The following is a 15,814-nucleotide window of genomic DNA, read 5'->3' as shown; positions in this document are numbered from 1 at the left end:
CAAGGCTATTCTCGTCTATGGATGTAGCTAGTCATAGTTAATGACCCAGGAGAGAGAGTAATCTTGTCAAGAGCTCCCGAGGTCCCATTGGAATGAACCGGGCCTCGTAATGGCCAGTGCCAAGTTTTAGGCTTTGATCGAAGCATGCACGAAAATTCCACCCTGGATCTCTATATGTTTCGGTATTATATAGTGAGGTTCTTCCAGTGTTAGAGAGTCGCTCCCAGTTATAGAGGATGGTGCACCTTTTTAGAGTCTTCTAAGGTTGTCCTAGGAAAATGTGCAGACAAACTAACAAACTCAGCAGTGCATGAATGCTCCACATATTTTCATAGAGCGCCTCGTAACAATCTGGACACCTAGTACCTACCAAGGTACCTAGCTATATATGATTATACAAAAAAGGAAAAATGCCTTGAACCTTGAGATAACCTTATTTCCCGAACAGGGATAGACGGAGATATTAACCGTGGACGTTGTATATAGAGCGGGGACCTCGGGAAAAGATGGAATGCTTGGAATCACATCTCGAGATGCCACATGGCCGATCTACATTATTTTAAAGTACCTATGACGCGTTCGGTCAGATCTTCATGGAGCCACGCTGATCCTATGCTGCAGACCAGAAAATCACAGATCTATTTGATCTATGCCAAGACTGCGACCGTATAATACCTGGCATTGTACGGAGTACGGAGTACAAAGTACTCCGTATTCCGTGAGATATTATAATAATATTATCTACCATATAGGCAAAGTAATACAATTGGCCCCGTTGTGCCAAGGTTTATCTGAGCAACGATGGCTAGACTGCCCTAATGCAGGAGTGAAAAGGCCCGTGTGTGAAGTCTCATGAACTCCATCCTCCCGGGTAAATATGTAGAAACAGGGAACAACCTTGGAAGATTGTTACTTACATAAACTGTGGTTCAATGTATGTGGGCCTAAACAGTGTACAGCGGTGAAGGGTCATTACGCGTGTTCAGATCAGATTATCTGTGGACCCGGTAGAAAGGCAAAGGCAAAGGCAACGTATGAGAGTCGGATTTAAAGTGGCAATGGAACTGCAGAACTTGGCTTGGCAAGTTCCTCCATTTTTAGAATGGGAATTAAAGTCTTGGCCAAAGTGTTATAGTATTATTAAGGGGGGACATGGGAAAGGGGATATTGTAGTATCAGGGGAATATAAGATCCCTTATATTCCGCATGGAGTACAACATACGGAGTACATAGTTAACTAACATAAGACATGCCGCTATATTTATCCATGCATACTAGTCTACTTATAGTCTTGTCTCTCCACAAGAGGGACCCGGGATGACGCCAATAAAAACCCTTTGAAGGTCTCAGTTCAAAGATAAATACATAGCAGAAATTGGCTTGGCTTTGGTTTTTTCAAGTGTCACCCGAGAATAATAAGGATGTACTATTGGGTGTAGTGTTGCTGTAGCGTGGAATGTTTAGTCGCCTCCGACTTTGCCCAGATGACCCACCGTAGTTCTGGTCTCTTTCTCTCTTTCTGTCTTTCTGTCTTTCCATCTCTGCCTATCTCTTCTTTTCAATATTATTCCAATTTATTCCCTCTCTCTCTAACTCACTCGTTTGTCTCTGAATTGAAAATAAAATCAAGGATCGTTAATCCTGGTGATTAGCGAAAAGACGCAGCTTGTAACGTCATCTTCCTTGGCAGAGAAGCTCGATTTCCCTAAACTCCGAAACCACTCGCTCTCCTCATTCTTATTCTTCCAGGCTCACCCTCGTGTGGCTTTTATGGATTGAATCTGCCTCACCTAATTCGGTCCAGGCGCAGTCGCTATTTGTCAGTCTCTCGTTCAGCGCAATCGACCTGCCTCGGACAGTTTCCTTTTAAATCCCACCACGTCCCCCAGTCTCTCTCCTTACTTTCAAGACGTTTCACAGTCTCACTCAGTGAGGGGTACTACTCAAAAGTCTACTGAGGTTCTTGTCTGTCGCATCACGTTCCGACGTCATGGGTCGTTCGCGTGGTAAGTCGATCCTCTCCGGGTATGCCGGGAAGTGCGCACTAGAGCCCGTTATTGACTCTCCCTTGCGTTTTATTAGTTCGCTCGTTTATATCCAGTTTTGGGGGGTCAAGGAACAATGGTTCTGCCAGAGAAAGCAAAAGGTCGTCAAGCGTTACGCCAGTGACCAAGGTGACTCCGTCCGATACACCACCCCAGTGGCAAACCCCTCCCGATACACCATCTCCTCCGACAGAATCATCCCCTGTGAGCTCTGGACCAAGAGGCGGAAATGGCTCGCGACCGGCATCCATGATCTTCTCACGCAACCCGCCTCTCATGCAGCAGGCGGACGATATCCCTCCGGAGCTGTCGCCAATATTTTCATTCCTCAATACCCACACGAACAAGGTCTATCAGGAAGGATACTTTTTGAAATTGAATGATCTGGATACTCGTAAGCGATTTCCCCGCCCCCTTGCGGGGAAAGAATGGCTAACACGTGGCAGACGGACGCCCTTGTGCTGATCGGCAATGGGTGGAATGTTATGCACAGCTGGTCGGAACAGTTCTTTCACTATGGGATGGCGCTGCGCTGGACGCAGCAGGTGGAGAAGAGGTCCCGGCGACCTTTATCAATTTGGCTGATGCGTCTCTGAAGATGGTAAGCCTTAACCTACCAGAACCGTCAGACATGAACTCATCAGTTACTCGCAGATTGAGACTCTTCCGATCCAAAATGGAGCTATACAGCCATTGAAGAACGTACTCAGCCTTTCTTCCGCGGGCAAAAATCGATATCTGTTGCACTTCAATTCTTTCAACTCACTGACCCAATGGACTGCGGCGATTCGTCTCTCGATGTTCGAGCACACATCTTTGTACGAAGCTTACACCGGTTCTTTGATTGCAGCGAAAGGGAAAGATCTCAACGGAATCAACTCTATCCTGGCACCCACCAAATTCAAGTACGAGGATTGGGCGCGTGTGCGATTTGGAGCTGGAACCCCGTGGAGACGGTGCTGGTTTGTGATCTGCCCGCCGGACGAAAAGGAGCTCCAAAAAGCGCGAAAAGTCACGAAGAAATCGGCATATGACCGCCTGTCAATGCCGGTCACTGGTAACATCAAGTTTTACGAGACGAAGAAGACGAAAAAGGCGATTCCCATTGCGACGGTTACCCAGGTCTACTCGGCATATGCGATTTACCCACAATCTAAGGCTCTAATTGATGCATCCACCCTGGTGAAGTTGGAGGGACGGATTACCACCCATTCGCCTGATTCTTCCTCGGAAGGACTTGTTTTTGTCATGCCTGAGCCGCATGCTGCGGTTTCGGGATTCGAGATGATGCTGCGCTTCCTTTTTCCGACATTCGACACTTTCAATCTCTATGGCCGTCCTACTCGCCTGGTGGCAGACACTAATCACATTAAGAGCATCATGTTTGCTTTCCCCAAGGAGCGACGCTACGGCTATCTTGACGTGCTGGACATTGCCAGTCTCCTTCAAACCCCGGGAAGCCAAGAATGGAGCGAGGCTCAGTGGAGGAAACAGCTCAAAGAGGCAACACAGCGCCGGATTTCGTCTGGCAGGAGCAGAACCAATAGCGTGAACAGCGTGAGACCTCGCTATCGCTCCATGTCCGGCCGGCTTAGTGATTTCCCTATGGACTCGACTCGCCGCCAGTTTTCTGGTATCGACAACAAGCCTGAAATTAACAATTCTACCGAGGCTATTATTCATGAAGTCCCCCAGAACGAAGGCTCCCCCGTGGTGTATCACAACCGCGTGGTTTCTGATACCACGGGCTTCAACACTGGCTCTCGGCCAGGCCGTGGATCTTTAATTGAGAGCTCACCTAACTCTTCTTCTCAAGATCTGACACACCGTGGGATTCCAGCGGTCGCTCCTATCGCCGAGAGCGCCAGCTCCGGAAGCGAACCAAATCTCGACCGGCTCCAAGGCCCGTCAGTTGAAGATCAGCTTCCTCCACGCACTCCACCCGCTCCTGTTGAGAACCCGCCTACATTTTCGCATGGACCCAAAGAGATGCCCACTAACCGGCCAGAGGCTTCTTCGGAGCAGAGGTTGGCAAACAACCGGATGTCTCACGCAACACTTGCCCAACTAACATCGGTCGGAACTATGGGACTGAGCACGGCAGTCGCCGGTGCTGCATGGAAAAGCCACCAGACACAGCCCACAGACAACCAACAGCCCCATGACAGGAGCTTCGACCGAGCCTATGCTCCTGGCCCCGTTTTGTCCACAAACTCTCTTACAACCTCATCAAGTGATGAGGACATTGGTCTTGCACTCCCCGTTCGACCTCCTCCAGTTCCGGAGCATCGCCCGAACACACCTAGTACTGGCAGCCCGCGTCAGTTTTCTCCCCAGAAGTCCTCCCCTCAACGGATGCAAATTCATGCCGACAAATCTGTACGACGCAAGCCACTTCCCCAGCAAAAGCTTTTCGGGACAGAGCCACAGTCACCAGGCGAACCGAGTTATGACGATCTTCGCCATACCCTTGATGAAGATGCGCTGAATAAAATTGCTCCTCATCTTCCATCCCCAGTCTCATCTACCGGAAAAAGAAACGGAAATGAGGACGAGAGCATTTATGATGATGCGTCGACGGTTTCGCCTGACTATGCTAGCACTCACGGTTCTGTCTACAGCAAGAAATCCGCCGCGTCCACCAAACCCAGAATGGGTGTCATGAAGACCGTGGGAGTCCCGGCGGCCAAGGATTATGTCATTGGTGATGCTCATTATGCTATGGATAAGGCCCCAACTTCGAATCCGGACATTCCCGCTGTTGACTTCGGCCCAACTATGACCTATTTGCCTACTACCGGGCGTCCAACCACCTCAGACACCCTGAGAAAATCGACGCACCAACGCAATGATTCGTCGGGAACCAAATTTACGGTCCCTACCCAAGCGATCGATCAGGCTAATGCCCGGCCTTCCAGCCGAGAGGAATATCGACGCAGCATGCTGTGGCAGCCTGGAATGGCTTCCGGTCGCCCTGTCACTCCAGGAGGTCTCACCCCGGAACAGTACGTGCAGCAACGGGCGGCTCCCAGTCCTCCGATGCAGCTTCACAATCGCACCCCTTCCAATCCCATGTCAGTGCAACGCCCGGTGTCTGGCGACTGGACACATTATGCCCGTACCAATTCGCCCATGAGCCCTCAGCGAGATCCTAACTATCGGCCTTCGTCTCGCGGTGCCCAGGGTATGCTTAACTACAACGATGCTTCAGCCAATCTTTCCGCTCGTGAACAGGAGCATGTCGCCCGCATGACCGGCTCTTCATTCTTCAACATGTCAAATGACAACCGGAAACCGCAGACTCCTGTCAACCCTATGGGCCTTGTCTCGCACATCGATGCTCGGGAGCGCGAGAAGCGTGAAATGAAGGAGGGAATGTCGAACCAGGCGGTTCAACAGGCCATTGCACACCGTCAGCAACACATGATGCAGCAGCAACAGTATGCGCCCCAGCAGTTCTCGCCGCCGTTCTCACCTCTGCCGATGCAACCCCAACAGGCTGGGTCTGTGTATCAATCTCAACATGGTCGACACGAGTCCATGTACAACATTCCAGGTGCCAGCCACACATGGGATGCCCTAAACCAGACGAACCGCCCCGACCAGCCCCGTCGGTCGTCCTGGTACGGACAGCTTGCGCAGGCTTCCCAAACTCCGCCCAGCTATCAACAAAGCCAGTACGGCCAAGAACCGAGGTACTACAGCTATGCTAAATAGACTGGTTCCTTCCCTCATGTCTGACTCACTCTATCTCCCACCTATCCTTTTGCCACTACCTCAACTTTCCTTTAAGTCCTTCGACTCCTCATTCCTTGCATATCATTAGCATCCAATTTTTACTATGTCCAACCCGCCATTCCTGCGTACCTATCAACCTTTGCGCCTGGCTTCCAATCCTTTCCTCTTGCAGCGCAGTTCTTCTTGCATTTTGCAACATCGCTCATTATCATTTCTTTTATCTCTCATTGCTTCTTTGCATCACGCATCCAACCGGAGTTCCAGACGGGCGTGGTGGGATCGTCCCTGATTTTTTCATGCGAGTCGCTTGCTTACCTATCAGTATATCCGGGTCCTTGCCTTTTATTCTTTTATTCTTTTTATTAAACATTTTTGTTTCAGCATGTAGATCAGTCTCGTGGAAATATGCGGCCTGTATGTACACGGTATAGATTGACTTTGGATATCCAACCAGGCGATTACTTTTGTCTTCTCCATATTCTTTCTTTCTCCTTTTTCTTCTGGGTAAAAGATTGGTAGTAGTAAAGCGGTATATATATACATCGTAGACTAAGGAAAGTCAAGACGAGAAATCTGCTGCATTCAATTTATAAGGAGAAGGCCTCTTATAGAAAGGCCTGGAGCAAGCAATATCTTGGTAGCCAAATAATGCTTCAAATCGCTTGATGAGCTTTGCGCACATTAAACAATCCCTGGTGTATCTGCAATGCGGATAATATATTTCATAGCGCTTGCTTTTCCGGCTTTCAAGTCTCTTAAAGCCTCTTCAACACCTTCTAGGCCGCGCGGCCTAACTTCGAAAGGATGACCCGAGAAACTGCGCTTGTTCAATGCTCTTGTGAAATACCGGGAGAAAATGAAACCCAGTTCCTCGTTATTCTCAAACTCCGGTTGTTTGTGCACCGATCCCACCGAAGTGATCGATTTGTTCGCAGGCGAGACGTCTAGATCGTTAGGCAGCGTGAAATCAATCTGTCCACCCGGGTAACCGAATTCTTTAAGACTTCTGCGCTCTGCGGAATGATAACAGCATCGAGTGCATGCTCCACCTTAGAGTGACCGGCTCGTTCGAGATTGTCTCTGATCTTCTTGACCGTTGTCTCTACACCTTCGCGATAGTCGATCACGACATCTCCTTTGCTTGAATCGAGCAAGGCCCTAACATACTGCGATCCTTTTCCTGCAATGGCGATGATAGGGTGGATATTGCTGTTGCATGCCAACTTGATTGCGAAAGAGCCCACAGCCGTGCTTGCACCATAGACGATGAATGGGATCGGTTTCGTTGCAGGTGCCCACGGGGGTGGGAGGCGATGGTGCGCATACAATGAAACAGCAGCAGTCAAGGCAGCGAGTGGGATTGTGGCGGCTTCTATAAAAAATGAATTCTGGTTAGATTCGGATATAAGAATATTGGTCTTCAACGCACCTTCGAATGAAGTGTGTGTTGGCAAATGGAAGGTTGTATGACTCCACGCAATTGCGTACTCAGCATACGAGCCACCAGGCGCACACATTTCGTGAAAGGCTGCCACGCGATCACCCGGCTTTAGAAATTGTGAGCTTGGGCGATATGAGATATAAACGTAGACGACTCACTTTGAATTCGACTACGTTGCATCCGACTTTCTCGACTACTCCAGCAATATCGTCTCCTTGGTTCAGGCCTTTCTTGGCCTTGAGCATCATCTCCATATTGCTATCCCCAGAAGCTGCAATATCTGGGACCTTCCAATCCTTTGGGTTCGACCCAGACACGACCACTTTGATGAGCACTTGGTCATCGTTCGGCTCCGGGATTGGACTATCCACGAAGTTCACAGTCGGCCCTGCTAAATTGATGACCTCTTTCATGTTTCTGGTTACCATAAAGCTGGAGTTAAGGAAGGAGGACAAATGGAATGGAAATGGAGACTGATGTATCAAGTTCGATTCGGCATATAAATGATGCCTTGATTATAAATCGACACGCTGCCATGCTCTCGAGTTAAATAGATGCCACCTCATCTTCGCCATGCCATCACTTGTCAATTCATAATCAAGTGAAGGGCTAACTGTCGGATACTGGTGGGGAGCCGGTGGGAAGCCGGTGGAAGGGCTCAGATAATTGCTATCTCCAATGGGAGTACTCCGTACATATGTTGTATGTTGTTTATGAAGACGAGATTGAAGTGGGTATTTCTAACCAACCATACATCTGATTTCATTTTCCTATAGACGGTACTTATATCGCAATCTCAGGTTTGAGTAGCTTCAGCCAAAAAGCAGGAACAGGGATCTCAGTAGCAGAATCTTTCTCCAACGATTTCCTCACTCAGAGTCCACAACTTATCCGCATTGGAGGCGTCAGAGGCGTATTCCAAAACCTCTCGTGGATTACAGTCATCTAGAAATGACCCTGATCGATCTGCGTGAACTTGTAAGCACATTTACCACCCATTTCACAGATAATATTAGTTACCGTCAAGCGCAGGGTCCAGGACCGCAGCAAGAGTAGTTGCACAGCCCTGCTCGATGTTCTTTTCCTTCGGCATCTCCAGCTTCTTGCTTTCAAACATAGGTCCCACAGTTGGCCATGCTTCTGGGTCTACTCCGGATGATAGACCCGTTGCCTGTATGACTCCAGGGTGCAGTGAATAGGACTTAATTCCCTTCTTTTCCAGCTTCCTGGCCAATGAAACGGCAAACAAAATGTTTGCCGTCTTGGACTGTCCGTAAGCTATCCAAGCGTTATAGGTCTTGCCGTCAGAGAAGTTGTAGTTGTCGAACATAACTGGGCTGAACTGGTACATGGCACTAGATACATTCACGATCCGAGCACCGCCGCGGGAAGCTTCGAGTTTCGGAACAAGGAGGTTGGTGAGTAGGAAATGGCCAACGTGATTAGCACCTAGATGGCTTTCCACGTTTTCAGCAGTCAAGGAGAACTTGGCACCCATGATGCCTGCGTTATTAATGAGAACGTCGACCCTAGAGGTAGATGAATTGATCTCCGCCGCTGCAGCTCGCACTGATGCGCAGGACATGAGGTCGACTTTGACAAATCGTACAATTGTAGAGGGGCTGATTCTGCCAACCTCCTTCATGACCAAGGAGACTTTGTCTTCTGAGCGCCCGAGAAGAATCATCTCCTTAGGATTGGCGGCTGCTAGGAGAATTGCTGTGTGGCCTCCAAGCCCTCCATGGCTGGCTCCAGTGATCACAACTTATGGCCTGTCAGCCAAATTGAATCAAGCAAAGCTTCGCTGCCGTTATAGAAGGAATCCATTAATTGACAGGAAGATATACTTACATGTCTTCCCACAGACTCGTTCTGGGAACGCAGCGACTACTTCAGACCCAGTGGTCGAGAAATCGAAAGCGGGCATTTTCAAGAGCGCTAGTACAACACAGCCAAGGCAATAGGAAAAGCTATCAATTATCTGTATATTAGCAGGTGTTGGCACATCACCCCAGACCTCCCCTCGTGATTTATATAACTATACTTCGTCTGCTCCTTCAAGGTCGCTTAACAATGATTAACAATCCAGTAACTAACAGCTTACTGAATCTAATAATTACATTACTTCGTCGTATCACTAATCTATTCCAAGTTTAATGTCCGTGATTTTTCATCAACGGCATATTCACTGCTAAGCGAAGTAAGTGCCAGTGGCGGGAGGCCGGTGGGAGACCGGTGGGAAACCGGTGCCAGAACGCCCGATTCGTAATCTCTCATGGAAATGAATTAGCGAGGCACAGCAGGAGGACTTATGTATGACATGTTAGCTGTGGCGCTGTGTAGTTAGCTTTTGTAGATGCTCCCAAGCGTACAACACTTTTTACTACATCCCGCTAATACCACGAACAATCTTCAACCAACACAAGGAAGGCCCAGGCCTAATCTAGGGCACCGATTAACGTAATTTATGCCTAACGACAAGCCTATATTTCTACTAAGGGGACGAAGCCACTGCGGTACCTAACTCTCAACGGAATGAATTTATATAGTCCCTTTCATAAAACACAGAAGTGACAGTGTAGCAAACAGAAGTAGAAGGTTTAAACAGATTGACTCGCATTCACCTGATCACCCACAGTCCAGGAATTTCAAGTGAATGTAGCTAGAATGCAAGAAGCCCGCGGGCGTAAAATTCACTTTAATCAATCTTGACAACAACCTTTCCAAAATTGTTTTGGCCTCCGTGTGATAAAGTAACGTTAGAACAAATGTGGCCAGCCTAGCAGTAATTTTGAAATAGCTCACCAAGTGCACAAACGCCTCCTTAGTTTGATCAAGACTGAAGCTGGCTTGATCAAGGACAGGATGAAGGTTGTTCGCCTCAACGGCTTGGATCAGTTCCTTGAGCATGGCGCGACTGCCAACAAAGACGCCTCTAATAGTGCAGATATTGGTCAAAGCCTCCATAACACCAGGCTGAGGCTTGTCACTGGAACCCAAGAACCCAATAACGGTGATAATGCCATCCATCTTGATGCACTTCAGACTCTGTCCAATGGTGCCGAGTCTGCCAACTTCCAAAATATAGTCCACCCCAGTTTGGCCAGGGGTAAGATCGCGAGCGACCTCTCCCCAGTTTGGGGTGGTCTTGTAGTTGATGACGTGGTCTGCGCCTAGTTCTTTCAGCTTCTCTACCTTCTCTGCTGAAGATGTTGTAGCAATGACCACAGCTCCAGCTGCTTTGGCAAACTATCAAGGAGAATATGGTGCTAGACATCAGCTCTCCTTTGTAGGACGAGGTAACCCCCCAGTTATAGAATTATGAAAATGGCCTTACCTGAAGTCCAAAAAGACTGACACCTCCAGTTCCCTGGACCAAGACAATCTGTCCGGGTTTAAGAGACTTGAGGCCGTAAAGAGCATTCCAGCTAGTAAGAGCCGCACCGGGTAAAGTGCTACTCTCTACAGCAGACAAATTCTTTAGAGCTTTCACCAAACCAAGCTCGTTGTAAACACCGTACTGACGCAATGCACTGTCGATGGTACCACCGACACTAGTAGATGCTGTACAAGGATCGATGTCACCGAACTGATGTCCCTGGTTGAAGATTGTTAAAACCGCATCGCCTTTCTTGAATTCCGTGACTCGAGCGCCAATTTCGACCACCACGCCAGCACCGTCGGAGGCGGGGACGATGGGGTACTTGTGAGCAAAAGGAAAGGTACCCTGCACCCATCAGATTAGCCAACGCTCAATTTCGTGAACTTCGAATCAGTTTTCTTATGACTGATATTCACCTTTGCTATGGCAACGTCACGGTAGTTCAGAGACGCTGGAACTTCACCAGGACCTCATTCTCACCGACTTGGGGAATTGAGGCTTCAGTGTAACTCATGCCCTTGAGGTCCTTGTCGGGATGATCAATAAACCATTGTATCATCTCGGAGGCGGCCATTATCGCTGAAGTCGTTTGCTGTTTCCTTGTCGTGTACCGCTCAAGTATTGTCAATGGGGTTTGGAGTGAATGTTAAGGGAAGGAGTTCTTGCTTCTTTTATACATCTTCATGCGTCCTAAAACGCCACAGATACATGTCGATATCCATGGTGAACTACATCGGGGAATGTTTGTTGTACGCGTTCGAAAGCCGAACGCCTTGTGGCAAAAAAGTGCTTCAGCGCTACTCTGAAGCTTAGAAATTTTCCGTCGGCATTTGATATAGCTTGGAGTGCCAGCTGTCGTAGTTTCGGTGATTGATGCCATTTAAAGTTTCTTAAGTGTCAGCGGGTAGTGGTACGGCCCCACCCAAAAGCAAACTCTTTTTTGGCTGACGAAAGGGACGATATAAGCTGGGCATGAACCTTGGAACGTCTCAAATACCAGGTCAATTCCAGGGGCGAGATAATAAGATGAATTGAAAATGTAGCCTCCTTGATGTGTGTGCGTAGGTAGGAAAGCTAGGGTTTAAGCATGCCCTCGGGCTGCTTAACACCCTCTAAAAGCTTCAGATAGGGTAGAATTTTACCTGCATCCATCTTATTTACCTCACTGGGGCAAGTGGGCATTATGCTAAGGATTAATCAATTGGTTCTAGCCAACACACTCCCCTTCCACGTAGCTTTGAGGAAGATGGTGAATTAAGCTAGCCCCGAAGCTCCGGGAGACTCCCTAGCATGGCAAATGCTTTGAAATGACTATTTAGGTACCTGCACATGTGGGTACCTAGGTAGATCCCGAAATCCAACTCGGCCTTTGGTGGGCACTGTCAGCGTAGGTGTGTCCTGTTTGTGATCGGGTTATATATAGAGGAAATCCTTTTCTACGCCTTTGGTTTCTCTCAACCCCAATCTTCTGAATCTTCTGTCTCGCCTTAACCCACTCCGCTCTTTCAAAATGCAGCCAATCACCCTATACTCTCATCACCGTGGCCCAAACCCCTGGAAGGTTGCTATCATCTTCGAGGAACTGAACATCCCGTACGAAACACGGCATATTGACTTTTCCGAAGTTAAGAAAGATCCCTACCTCAAGCTCAACCCAAACGGCCGTCTTCCCACCATTGATGACCCCAACACCGGCCTCCAAATCTGGGAGTCAGGAGCAATTGTTGAATATCTCATTGAGACATACGACAAAGACCATCGTCTCAGCTACAACACTTTCCCTGAGCAGTGGCAGTTGAAACAATGGCTCTTCTTCCAAGTCTCAGGTCAGGCACCATACTACGGCCAGGCTGCGTGGTTCATTCGAGCCCATCCGGAGAAAGTCCAAAGCGTCATTGATCGATACGTCAGCGAGATCCACAGAGTTACCGGAGTGCTCGAATCAGTGTTGGAAACTCGAGAATGGCTGGTCGGCGACAAGTGTACATACGCTGATCTGTCCTTCGTTGCATGGCAGCGGTGGGCCCCTCGCTATGGAGGCGAAGATATCTATGACAAGTTCCCTCACGTGGGTGCGTGGATGGAGAGGATGAAGGCCAGGCCCTCGGTTCAAAAAGTTCTTGCCGACCAGGATCGTGCTATTGTGGAAATCGAGGGGAACTGAAAATAGACGCGTCTTGGTATGCTGTGAAAAGTTGGTTTTGGGCACGAAGCGGCAGGTGTGAGGCGCGCAAGCACTTGATCCAGGTCCCCATGAGAAAGGGAGTGCTTTTTAGCAGTGTTATTATCGAATAGAGATATATATAAAGTCTAGAATATGATCTTGCTCGACTGGCTAGGCGGGATGTTTATGCGCAACAGTTCCGAATAGGAATTGATTCCATAGTGTCACACGAGGGCAGACATAGCGGACTCTTTAGCGAGGTTTCTCACAACCAGACTGGCTGCTGGATGTTGCGAATTTGATGCAACGAGATGATTCCGAACCACCTCGGTGAATTACTCGTCCAATAGGACCAACAACAGAAAGAAACCTCTATGACAACATTTCCCCACCGACCTCCGGTCTCAATTGTGAATTCGATATGAAGCATATGAACGTAGAAGGTTGCATGGAATCCCTGTCACTTGACGTAGATTAGGGCTAGAATGACGTCATTGACGAGTTGCCGATCAACGTTGGAGTGGCGAGCAGGTTTTCCCCGGGTTTTAGTAGATATCATTGGATATTTGATCTTCCTTGTACGGAAGTACGGAAGTATACAGATCCGAGTGGTAGTGTCGAATGAACTATGGTCGCTATCCCGGTGTATAAGGGCAGAGTGGTCCGCTTCCCGATATGTCAATAACCAGCCCGATATCATCTACTGTGCAATCTGCATGCATAGAACAAGCCATTTGTTTATTTTCTGTTTTTTATCCTACACTTCCACATGTACCATTATTCAGCCAATACATCTATACAATAGACCTTAATCAACACAGCTTGTCATATGGCTGCCCCGATGGACTTTCCAGACCCCGAGAAGCCAGAGGCATCAGGCTTCAAAGACGAAACCTACCCAGAAGAGAATAAGATCGAAACAGAACGGGGCGCCGACGCCCACGCCGAACATGCTTCCAACTCCGACGCAACCAGTCACGAAGATAAACCCAAGCTGCGTACCGGCGGCAAACCCGAGCTAACAGAAGACGACTGCTACGAAAAGCTCGGCTTCTGCTTCCCAACATGGAAGAAATGGATGATTCTCAGTGTCATCTTCGTGGTTCAGATGTCCATGAACTTTAACACGGGCGTCTACGCCAACGCCGTCACCGGTCTGACCGAAAAGTTCCACATCAGCGAACAAGCCGCACGAGTCGGACAGTGTGTGTTCCTAGTTGCATACGCATTCGGATGTGAGCTCTGGGCACCGTGGAGCGAAGAATTTGGCCGCTGGCCTATTATGCAGCTCTCCCTATTCCTCGTAAACATCTGGCAAATCCCATGCGCCCTCGCACCCAACTACGGCACAATCGTCGTATGTCGTGTTCTCGGCGGTCTCAGTTCCGCCGGAGGCTCCGTCACCCTCGGCATGACAGCCGATATGTGGGAAGCCGACGACCAAGGCTATGCAGTGGCCTTTGTTGTTCTGTCGTCCGTAGGCGGGTCAACAGTCGGACCCTTTTTTGGTGGTATGATCGGCGAATGGCTCACCTGGCAGTGGGTATTCTGGATCCAATTGATCGTTGGAGCCGTAACACAGATCCTCCACTTCTTTATTGTACCGGAAACACGCACTACTATCCTCATCGACCGCGAAGCGAAACGCCGCCGCAAGAACGGAGAAGACATCTGGGGTCCCAACGAACTAAAAACCCCACGTCTAGACTTCCACGACGTCCTACGTATCTGGATCCGGCCATTCGAGATGTTCATCCGTGAACCGATCGTCCTCTTCCTCTCCCTCCTCTCTGGTTTCTCCGACGCCCTGATCTTCGTCTTCACCGAGTCCTTCACCCTAGTCTTCGAACAATGGTCCTTCAGCGTGCTAGCCATCGGTCTGACCTTCGGCTCAATTCTAATCGGCTACGTAATAGCATACATAATCTTCCTACCCGACATCCACCGACAAATCAAAATACGGCGGCAAAGCGGTACCGCAAGCCGTCTCGCCGAGCGCCGTCTCCTGCTCCTGCTCTTTATCGCACCCCTCGAACCAATTGGACTCCTCGGCTTTGCCTGGACCTCAATGGGACCGCCAATCCCCTGGGTCGCGCCGTGCATCTTCGCCTGTTTAATTGCAATGGCGAACTACGCAATCTATATGGCAACGATAGATTACATGGTTGCGGCGTACGGGCCGTATTCTGCGTCCGCAACGGGGGGTAATGGGTTCGCGAGAGACTTCCTCGCCGGAGTTGCGACCATGTACTCCACGCCCATGTACGAGAATATAGGGAGTAAGTATCATCTCCAGTGGGCGAGTACGCTGCTCGGCTGCGTGGGGTTCTTGGTCATGATTCCGATTTATGTGTTCTACTGGAAGGGTCCGGAGATTAGGGCCAAGAGTAAATTCGCGCAGCAGCTTGCTGCTGACCGGGATAGGCATACTGAGAATAGGAGGACGAGTCGGGCGAGGGCTTCTGTCGTGAGGTAGCTGTTGTGCTTGGGGTTGTTGTATGATATTTAGCTTTTGTTTGATATCGCTGTTATTGTTAGATACCTCTCGGGTAAAATGTATGGTTTACGACCATTATTTCTTATGGATTTCGAGTCCTAGAGTAATTCTTACATCTTGGTCGTATATATTTGGCATGTGCCATCAACTAAATAGTTCTGCTTCGGGGAATATAGCTTGGACAGCAAAGCCAACGTGACTCTTATGAAAGATTCCTATCGCAAGAGGGGGAATGTGATCTTGAATGTATAGGATCCCGGGGAAGTATATATTTCTGAAAGGGGAAGGTGGGTCCATATCATGTGTCAATGTTTGAATATCAACTTGAATCCCTCAATGTATGTACAAACAATTCAAGCAGCTGTACAATCAATGGGTTGGTTTTTTGGGATTTTTTTTCAATCACAAAGATTCGATGTTATCGATATATGAATAGTTACGTCTTAGCCCAAAACAGCGCAATGGCAAAACATTTATAAAGGTATCTCAAGAACGCCACAAGTGCCAGCTTCCCTTGCTTCCACGATGCTCCAACTCACCTCTCCCA

The 15,814-nt window shown here is 48.8% G+C and overlaps 6 protein-coding genes across 6 annotated transcripts; 3 read left to right on the top strand and 3 right to left on the bottom strand.

The window, feature by feature from the left end:
* Window positions 1-1,990: 1,990 nt before the first annotated feature.
* On the top strand, window positions 1,991-5,762 carry N7519_000919 (uncharacterized protein; the record flags this gene model as incomplete). The annotated part of the gene is made up of 4 exons (XM_057287697.1): window positions 1,991-2,006; window positions 2,083-2,439; window positions 2,492-2,646; window positions 2,700-5,762. 4 exons carry the CDS (start codon window positions 1,991-1,993, stop codon window positions 5,760-5,762), a joined length of 3,591 nt encoding a protein of 1,196 aa, XP_057153780.1.
* Window positions 5,763-6,464: 702 nt separating this feature from the next.
* Window positions 6,465-7,637, bottom strand: N7519_000918 (uncharacterized protein; the record flags this gene model as incomplete). Its single annotated transcript, XM_057287696.1, has 4 exons — window positions 6,465-6,796; window positions 6,844-7,155; window positions 7,213-7,330; window positions 7,383-7,637. The coding sequence occupies 4 exons, from the start codon at window positions 7,635-7,637 to the stop codon at window positions 6,465-6,467; spliced, it is 1,017 nt and encodes a 338-aa protein (XP_057153779.1).
* A 425-nt stretch (window positions 7,638-8,062) lies between these two features.
* On the bottom strand, window positions 8,063-9,151 carry N7519_000917 (uncharacterized protein; the record flags this gene model as incomplete). The annotated part of the gene is made up of 3 exons (XM_057287695.1): window positions 8,063-8,190; window positions 8,245-8,988; window positions 9,076-9,151. The coding sequence occupies 3 exons, from the start codon at window positions 9,149-9,151 to the stop codon at window positions 8,063-8,065; spliced, it is 948 nt and encodes a 315-aa protein (XP_057153778.1).
* Window positions 9,152-9,852: 701 nt separating this feature from the next.
* N7519_000916 (zinc-dependent alcohol dehydrogenase family protein) lies at window positions 9,853-11,180 on the bottom strand (the record flags this gene model as incomplete). The annotated part of the gene is made up of 4 exons (XM_057287694.1): window positions 9,853-10,473; window positions 10,562-10,951; window positions 11,023-11,027; window positions 11,087-11,180. 4 exons carry the CDS (start codon window positions 11,178-11,180, stop codon window positions 9,853-9,855), a joined length of 1,110 nt encoding a protein of 369 aa, XP_057153777.1.
* Window positions 11,181-12,116: 936 nt separating this feature from the next.
* On the top strand, window positions 12,117-12,770 carry N7519_000915 (glutathione S-transferase family protein; the record flags this gene model as incomplete). The annotated part of the gene is made up of 1 exon (XM_057287693.1): window positions 12,117-12,770. The coding sequence occupies one exon, from the start codon at window positions 12,117-12,119 to the stop codon at window positions 12,768-12,770; it is 654 nt and encodes a 217-aa protein (XP_057153776.1).
* An 829-nt stretch (window positions 12,771-13,599) lies between these two features.
* Window positions 13,600-15,246, top strand: N7519_000914 (uncharacterized protein; the record flags this gene model as incomplete). The annotated part of the gene is made up of 1 exon (XM_057287692.1): window positions 13,600-15,246. One exon carries the CDS (start codon window positions 13,600-13,602, stop codon window positions 15,244-15,246), a length of 1,647 nt encoding a protein of 548 aa, XP_057153775.1.
* Window positions 15,247-15,814: the final 568 nt, after the last annotated feature.

The sequence above is a fragment of the Penicillium mononematosum genome (genome assembly GCF_028829835.1).
Source record: "Penicillium mononematosum strain IBT 11891 chromosome Unknown utg000001l:1.0-4488741.0:1.0-4491989.0, whole genome shotgun sequence".
NCBI classification, from domain to species: domain Eukaryota; kingdom Fungi; phylum Ascomycota; class Eurotiomycetes; order Eurotiales; family Aspergillaceae; genus Penicillium; species Penicillium mononematosum.
This window is presented reverse-complemented; position numbering and strand designations above follow the sequence as displayed.